The sequence below is a fragment of the Manduca sexta genome, chromosome 17, assembly GCF_014839805.1.
Source record: "Manduca sexta isolate Smith_Timp_Sample1 chromosome 17, JHU_Msex_v1.0, whole genome shotgun sequence".
In the NCBI taxonomy this organism is placed as follows: domain Eukaryota; kingdom Metazoa; phylum Arthropoda; class Insecta; order Lepidoptera; family Sphingidae; genus Manduca; species Manduca sexta.
Genome location: NC_051131.1, coordinates 4518071 through 4526655, shown reverse-complemented (window position 1 = coordinate 4526655; position 8585 = coordinate 4518071). Strand labels below are relative to the sequence as shown.

At 34.3% G+C, this 8585-nt stretch overlaps 3 protein-coding genes across 3 annotated transcripts; 2 read left to right on the top strand and 1 right to left on the bottom strand.

Annotated features, from left to right (window-relative positions):
- Positions 1–366: 366 nt before the first annotated feature.
- LOC115445172 lies at positions 367–1261 on the top strand. Its single transcript, XM_030171353.2, has one exon. The coding sequence runs from the start codon at positions 416–418 to the stop codon at positions 1133–1135; it is 720 nt and encodes a 239-aa protein (XP_030027213.1). The 5' UTR covers positions 367–415; the 3' UTR covers positions 1136–1261.
- A 989-nt stretch (positions 1262–2250) lies between these two features.
- On the top strand, positions 2251–5074 carry LOC115445162 (pescadillo homolog). Its single transcript, XM_030171337.2, has 6 exons — positions 2251–2456; positions 2526–2759; positions 2974–3345; positions 3434–4157; positions 4316–4527; positions 4775–5074. Exons 1-6 carry the CDS (start codon positions 2433–2435, stop codon positions 5048–5050), a joined length of 1842 nt encoding a protein of 613 aa, XP_030027197.1. The 5' UTR covers positions 2251–2432; the 3' UTR covers positions 5051–5074.
- On the bottom strand, positions 5063–7996 carry LOC115445164 (protein pelota). Its single transcript, XM_030171342.2, has 7 exons — positions 7760–7996; positions 7451–7694; positions 6813–7067; positions 6339–6567; positions 6036–6228; positions 5832–5938; positions 5063–5531 (listed from the first exon to the last, which is right to left on the bottom strand). Exons 1-7 carry the CDS (start codon positions 7798–7800, stop codon positions 5428–5430), a joined length of 1173 nt encoding a protein of 390 aa, XP_030027202.1. The 5' UTR covers positions 7801–7996; the 3' UTR covers positions 5063–5427.
- Positions 7997–8585: the final 589 nt, after the last annotated feature.

The window sequence follows — 8585 nt, the reverse complement described above, 5'->3', positions numbered from 1 at the left end:
TATTACGTATTCATTTTTGAAATTCGTCAGGCTCTTTAGTTTCTATATATCAAAATAATGTTTTTTTCATTATTTAACTTTACGAAATCCTGGCTAACAAACAAACAGATTCATGTAACGTTTATCATTCAACTTCAGTTCCTGTTCATTCCGATAAAGTTTCTTGGATATAAATGCAATCAATGTTCGAGAATGCATCTATCTCAAGATATCAGTTAGACATGTCCAAATGATATCTGAAGATAAAAAGATTTTCCGTACACCAAAACGTGATCTTTCCTCAAAATATCCATCTGCCAATTTTATCAAGAGCATGCATCTTATCTCCTCCCAGATTGACCGCTTAATTACTCGCTGGTATAAAATACACGGGCACTTCCTTTAATGAATCATTGCAATAACAAATCATTCAACCATGTCAAAAATAATAAGTTTATTTACCTGCATCTGCCTAGCAGCAGCAGTAGAAAGTCATGTAGCGCACTGGAATACACCCAACCAACTCCATCCAGTTCACGGACTTTTTGTGAAACCATCATCGGACGGAACAACTGGAGATTTGTACGTAGCAGCGACGGAAGACACCGGAGTGAAGTCTCAATGGCTGACGGACCAGCCAGTCAACTTCCTACCAACAGCTGCCGCCTCCCAATCTCACCAGTCAGCTCTTCCTGTACCTTTTACAGGGTACCCTCATGAAGAAAGTTTTAACCAAAAACGAGCTGTGGTGAACCCTCCAGTTCAATATGCTTACGCGTTGCCGGTTCCCTCGGGCAGTGAAAGCGGCGCAGTGGCTCCGTATCCCTACGCCTTACCGACTGCAGCAATGACGTCAAGCTCCTCTGAGAGTTCTACTTCAACCTGCACGATGGATCCAGCTAAAGCCAACATTCAACAATACCCATTTCAATATTTCTATCCACAAATGATGTCCGCTTACGCGAATGCGCTAAGCATCCTAAAAGATGCTGGTCTAAGCGATGACACCGCCAGTTCAGTAATGTCCCAAACGTCGCCAATGTGGCCACCATACGGCTACCCCATGTATGTGATGGTTGATCCTAGTGCGTGGGCTCAAAGCCAAGCTACACCATCCAGCTCGACAACTTCAACCACCAACAGTGACAACGCTTAATAAAATTTTTGCTCATGTATTTATTCATATTATTATGTATTAATTTATTATAATATAATAAAAACAAATATACGTACTGCGAAAAGGGATATGGTTGTGTATGTTTATTTTAAAATGTTTTATAGGTGGCAATAATTTTAATATTATAATGATCGTTATTTAAGTAAGTGACTATCTTGTTAATACTACCCATGCTCACATTACACGGCCAAAGTTATAGATATAGTTTTATACCACGTCCACTCAGGTTTTGTCATGTGCTGGTCAGTGAAATGTCCCTGACCCTAGCGTGCATCATCCTTGTTGGGGGAGCTGCTCCCGACGCACCCTTGAATCCGGATCATCAGGAGTTTGTGGCACGTGTGAAAGACTCGGGCTGTTCCAAAATGAAGTGGTACAAAATTACAGCTATGTAAGTACCTAATATATTTTACCTTGCGATATATAAATTAGCAACATAACATATTTCTCCGCCTCATTATACAGTAACACCGCACAAGTACTAGATACATCATATAGTAAATATAGCGTGCACATACAATATCGCATACAAAATAAAACTTTGTTACTGTATTCATATGATTATAGTTACATGAAGCAGTTACCTAAGTGTCTGCAGCTTATTAGTGGGAAACAATTACTTACCCTGCCGCGCCGTACTTAGGAATTATCGATCAGGAATCAAACTCAAAAACTTACTGTGGTAACAGGTGTCGACCCAAGTTGTATCAGTGGCGGTGTGAATCGAGATGATAATAAATGTTGGAATATTAATTATCACAAATCATCGAGGCTGGGACCCGCTAAATAAATAATTAAATAACATAAGTGCTTAAAAAGGTCTTCAATGGCCCAAGTTGAAGAGCCGAAATCGTTAGATATATATCTATTTCAGCTCTTCAATGTTTTCTTCTCTTCTCTTCGTACATACGAAGACGTGCAATATTAAAAATATACTATGTAAAAATGGGACGGGATTTGAAGAAATAAAATCATTGGGGATAAGAAATTAATCGTTCCAGAGCAAAACGAGCGGCTTTTTCTTATTATTTTTTTTGCGGCTTGAAAACCCAAAACTTTGGTAACTACTTAACCTAATTTGAGGATAATACAAAACATCATCTGGCAACAATTAATATTTTATGTCATTTTTGTTAAATGTCAAATAAACTCTTGTCAAAATGATAGCTGTGTAAAAATGCGTGTTTCTATTGCGTAGATTTATAAAAATTACAATCAATAAGTAAAAAACATAGTAATTAGTTTAAAGTGCTTTAAAGAAACAAATTAACGCAAAATGGTTTCAAAAAAGAAGAAGAAGGTAAACTTTTCCACATTACATTTAACAACACGTGTTATGAGTTGGTTATAACCAAAGTTTTGTCCATAGTATTCGTCCGGAGAAGGAGCGCAATTTATGACACGAAAGGCTGCACTGAAGAAACTACAGCTAACCTTAAAAGATTTTAGACGTATTTGCATATTGAAAGGAATATATCCTCGCGAGCCACGAAACCGTAAACGAGCGCAGAAAGGTGCTGGCGGCATCAAAACTTTATATCACACAAAAGATATAAAATTCCTGTTACACGAGCCTATAATATGGAAACTACGCGAACTGAAGGTAAACAATTCTATTTTCCTTAACTCTTCATTTTTTATTGCATAATTGTCCTAGTGGTGTTAGTGGTATACTTGGTTTGTGAATTGTTAAATTCTAAGGTTGAAGCACATCAAGAACCACAAAAAAAACAGAATTAATGCTAGCGCAACTCTATTTACTACTTAAGAACAAAAATGTGTAATGCTGTTTATTTAAATTTATAATTAAATTCTAGGTTTACCAACAAAAAATTCGGCGCGCTCGTGCCATGAAGGAATATGGAAAAATGAGAAAATATTTCCGTGACTATCCAGACATTAACATTGACCACATCGTGAAGGAAAGATATCCAACATTTGTGGATGCACTGAGAGACTTGGATGACTGTCTTACCCTTTGCTTCTTGTTCAGCACTTTTCCATCCTTAAAAAGAGTTCCAAGAGACCAATCTATGTTGTGCAGAAGGCTCACTGTTGAGTTCATGCATGCTGTAATCACTGCAAAGGCACTGCGTAAAGTATTTGTCTCTGTCAAAGGATTCTATTATCAAGTAGAATTGGAAGGCCAAACTATAACATGGATTGTGCCACATCACTTTTCATTCCAGGTAAATTTAATATAAATTGATTCTTTTACATTAAACCAATTTAATATAATTCACTGTATATATTAACATCTAATATGTATAATTTCAGCCACAAAACAAAAATGATGTTGATTTTAAAATCATGTCAACATTTGTTGAATTCTACACAATGATGTTGGGTTTTGTGAATTTCAAATTATTTCACACTTTGAATTTGGTTTATCCACCAAAATTGCCAGCAAGTTTCTCTGCTGAAAAAGACAAGGATTTGATTGATGAACATACCTATGTAGCAGAGAGAATAGCTGCCATGAACTTGTCGTTAGCAAGAGTAGAAGGTGCAAATGAAGCAGAGGAACTCCCTGAAATTGATGTATTCCCCACTGAAGATGAAGACCCCAAAAAACTTGAAGAGGCAAAACTTGAAGCAGAAAAAGTTAAAAAATTAAAAACACTATTCAAAGGCCTCAAATTCTTCATAAACAGAGAAGTGCCAAGAGAACCAATGGTCTTCATTATACGCTGTTTTGGAGGTGAATGCTCCTGGGACAAAGATCACTTTGTTGGTGCTACATTTGACGAATCTGATGAGACAATTGCATATCAAATTGTAGATAGACCAAGTATGGAAAAACAGTACCTTTCACGGTATTATGTACAACCACAATGGGTATTTGATAGTGTTAATGCAAGAACACTTTTGCCTATCAACAAATATTTGATGGGTGCAGTATTACCTCCCCATTTATCACCATTTGTGGACAAGATTAAGGACCAAGTTTACATACCACCTGAAGTTGCACAGATGAACAATCCTGACTTCAAACCACTTGGTAAGTAAAATTTGGACTTTATTACTTCATAACACATAATATCATACTAAAGAATAGAATTTACTCTGAATGAAAAGAAATCAATTTATAATATCAAAAATATCCATGAAGCCTATTAGAAGGTGCTCATTCTCATTCACCTTATTATTTTATTACAGATGATGATCAATCTGGTACTGACATAGAAGAAGCCAGCGATGAGGACAAGGAGGAGGAAAGTGAAGAAGATTCAGAAGGTGATGCTGATGAGGCTCTAGCCAAGCAATACAGAGATGAAGTGGCTGAGGATTCCCCATCAGGAGAAGACAATGATGATGAAGATGATAATGATGATATGGATCCGCAGAAAAAGAAATTGGCCAAGGAAAAGGTATAGGTTTTATTTTTAAAAAATCTATGCATAGATTTTTCTATAACACGAAACAAAAAAGGATGTTTGAGATACAAAACAAAACAAGTATCATATTCTATTAAGACTGAAATCATAAAGTATTTATTCAATATTAACATTTTGAAAGAAAATCTTTTTAATTCCAGGATATTTCTTGCTAAAGAGAAGTTGTAAATTTTTTAAATGCATATTTCACTTGTCATTTTATAACTTTGTTTAATTTCAGAAAAAATCAATGGCTGTCACTACCGGCGTCACATACAAGGAGCATCCTTATCAAAAGGAGATTGAAGACAAACAAGCATTCAGATTACGTGAAAAGCTTGTTCGCAAGAAACACAAGAAACTATACAAGAGCATGAAGGCTGGTCAGGAAGAACGAAAGAAGGAAATATGGTTGCTGAGGAAAAAGAGGCGCCTACATGACGAGAAGGTCAAGGAAGAAAAGAAAGCAGAAAAAAAGAAGCAAAGGATGCAAGCATTTGAAGCAGCTACTGCCTGAAATTAAATAAAATTTGTAACAAAATAGTATTTTATTTGAGCTATTGCATATACATTGTATTTACATAATCGCAACAAATACATATTCAATACAACAGTAACTGACAGGGCATTACAACACAAAAACAACGAGGATCAAATGTAGCATTTGTCAATCATGAATAATTAATTGTATTATTTTTACTTAAGCAACTTACATAAAAGTTATCAAAAATAATAAAAGAAATCTAATTGAAGTTATAAATAGTCTTATAGAGCAACTTTGCTATGAGTATAGTAACAATATCTGTGTAATTAATAACGATTACAGTATACAGATCAAATATAATTACTACAGTATGTAACTTAAATTGTCATTTTAAATAATATTATATTTTACTAATCGGAATCACTTTCACTATCTCCATCCTCAGCGTCACTGTCTTCGAGCTCCGGCATAGGAAACCGCAGCACAGCTGCAATCCCCGTAAGTTGGTCTAATTCTGAAAACAACATGTAAAAATGTAATTAAAAACAATGCTTCAGTCAACTAAAACTATAGCCATGTAAGTGTAGTGACCATCCATTCTGAAGCCATTTTATTTTATTAATTTATCTAAACAGGTATAACCCCGAATGATGTTATTCAAACTTCAACTTATCATGGGCTAAAGAGTCTGGCCTTACTTAATCTTGCTTTAACAATTATATTTTTAGAGCCTTCATCACAGAAATAATTGAATAACCATTATTTATATCTGCTGTGTACTAAGAACTTGATACATATATCAATTACAACTTACGTTCACCAGACACATGCATACTGGAAAAAATCCTGACATCTCCACCATTCTCTCTGACACTATCTACTATTGCTACATACTCTTTCCTTTTCTGAATGTCTTGACATCTGCAAAAATCGGAATTATAAAATAATATGTCACATTTGAAGGACCTGGTGCAAAAAATAAAAATTACAAAAATGTAAGAAGTGTGAAAAATATTACCTGAATAGTTTATCAGAAATCATCAGAGTCTCAATGGCTTGTGCCTCATTAGCTTTATCTATATGCTTTTTTCCATAAAAAGCTTTAGCAGGTTCCAACTGTAACATAGTGTAGAAACTTTCCAATAATTTCACTTCTCCCGCTGCTTTTGTGTCTGAAATCTTGGCTAATACTGCAGGCTCTTGTAAGACTTCTGCAAACAAAATCATACACTATTGTCTTAAGCTTTACCAAAATAGATTTAGTGCAAAAAAATTCTTCTAACAGAAATTGTGTCATTGATTAAACATGTGCATAACAGACCTTTCAAAGAATGTTTAAAACCAGATGCTGCCTTAACTAATAAAAACTTTCCTCTGTTATCCAATAAAAGTTTGTTATCAGTTTTGATGGCCTGCTGGATCATGTAGTCAAAAAATTGATCTTTGACAAAGCCAGGTGATGCTATGATCACACACTTTACAATGTTGAAATCCACATTTTTTGGTCTCAGTATTGCCTGCATAACTGCATCATAGAATTTGTTTAGACCCTGAAAAACCCAAAAATAATATATCTATGTTATACATTCAAAACATAGTTTAAGTATGCAGTGTTTCTTTTACATACTTTACGTACCAATACCCTTTGATATGCAAAGAGAACGGTAATAAAAACACAAATTATTATTATTTTAATTATAACTCATTTGGATATTTAGTATTACAAATACCAATAATTATCAAAATGCTAATTGAAATTGGAATACAAAAAAACAAAAAGATAATGATCAATTACTTTCTCATGTTGTTGCACAAATCCTTTTCGTTTTCTTGGTATGTTCATATCAATCTTCGACCGCACTAATGTCATTGATGGTGTGATCAGACAGACATGTGCAAGCCCTTCCTGCATCACTACAGCAGCCACATCAGCATTTGTTGCGGGATCACAGGCTGTGTCGACTCTCTCCAATGCCACAGAATCCCATAGTGCCTTCTTTAATGTGAATTTTCTATTTAATTCCAAATCTAATGTATGATATGCCCCCATCTGTAAGGTAAATAAGTCATTAATATTTTTTTAATGGTTTGTTTTCAATTTATGTCTGAAAGCCCAGTTTTGATAAAAATTATACCACAATATACTAAGATAGAAATTATTAAGCCAAAACAAATATCTACTACACACTTCAATAATATTATTATATTCATATAATGATTAAAACCCACACACTTAAAACCTATTTGGATTTTCCAGTCATAAACACATTGTTCTGTAATAAATTATAACTTGGGTAAAGGAATATTAAAATAAATTATGATACAAAGGATGCAATATACAACTAACTACGCCTTTTAGTATTGATTGTGTTATGTTCAAACTACGTTGATTTCAAATAACCAATACACCAAACATGAAAAACCATTTCATACCTTGACATACTGATTCTCCACAATATTGCGACCTTTTAGTCGCAAAACACATGCTTGCGTGTCAAAATCAATGTTTTCGACGGTGATTGTAAGAGTGGTTCTCACTCTGTTGCTTGTTGAGGAGCCAGTCGAGGATTCCGTCTGGACCTTACGAACTGTCGATGCAGTTACAGCGTCTCCTTCAGCGATCAGGTTGAACGCGTGCCACATGTCCTCCGGCTCTTCCGGGATGAGCCCGATACTCCTAAATAAATAACAAAGATATAACATATTGTACAGAGATAATAATCTTTGTGAAAGAGAACTTACCCGCATCCATCTTTTTCAATGCTTTTAAAAATGAGCTTCATGTTGTATGATATATTATACCATAAGTTATTCCATTATATCTGTTAATTCATGAAAGACACTTGGTTTATCACAGTCTATTGCATGATGAAAACATTTGACCGTAGACCGCCGCGCCGCTTTGACTTTTTCACGCGTATTTTTCCTTTCATGAAATTTCGTGACTGGTGACATTTGAAGTGACAACTGACAAATGACATATTAAGTGACGTCATACATGTAGAATAAAAAAATGTACTTTTAATCCGGCAAGTCGAAAAAATAATCATAGTTGAAATTTATTTATTTATTTATTATTATAATTCAATGAAAGTTTACAGCACTTAGCCAAAACACTTACATCTAACAATATAATCTAACTCTAAATCTAACAATATTATGACAGCGATAACAATAAAATAAAATTCAAACAAAATAACTAAAATTATTTCCAACACTTAACTTACTAAGGAACATTTTAAAGCGTTTCTAAATATAACTTAATACTATTGTAAACTAAATAAAGTTGAAATAAAGTTGAAACTTAAAACTGCAACGTTTAACAATACTATTACAATGAATAATACTAGTGGTCAGTGGTCGCCCAGTGGTCAATATTCGACAGCAATTCATAAATTTTATTTTTCTACACTCCTCTATACGACTAATATTTTACTTTGGTGGCGCCCTCTGGGACTAGTTTTACACGTGTGCAAAATCCCACACTAATTTGATTTATACATTCCCAAAATTACAGAATTAAATTTATATTCAAATACATTTGAACACAAATTCTCTCTTCAAATAA

Coding starts and splice junctions, on each gene's coding strand:
- LOC115445162 (XM_030171337.2), top strand. CDS start 2,433: ATGGTTTCAAAAAAGAAGAAGAAG. Junction 2,457..2,525: donor TTTCAAAAAAGAAGAAGAAG/GTAAACTTTTCC, acceptor TTTTGTCCATAG/TATTCGTCCGGAGAAGGAGC. Junction 4,528..4,774: donor AGAAATTGGCCAAGGAAAAG/GTATAGGTTTTA, acceptor GTTTAATTTCAG/AAAAAATCAATGGCTGTCAC.
- LOC115445172 (XM_030171353.2), top strand. CDS start 416: ATGTCAAAAATAATAAGTTTATTTACCTGCATCTGCCTAGCAGCAGCA.
- LOC115445164 (XM_030171342.2), bottom strand. CDS start 7,800: ATGAAGCTCATTTTTAAAAGCATTGAAAAAGATGGATGCGG. Junction 6,568..6,812: donor TTGTGCAACAACATGAGAAA/GTAATTGATCAT, acceptor TGGGTTTTTCAG/GGTCTAAACAAATTCTATGA. Junction 5,939..6,035: donor ATTTCTGATAAACTATTCAG/GTAATATTTTTC, acceptor CGATTTTTGCAG/ATGTCAAGACATTCAGAAAA.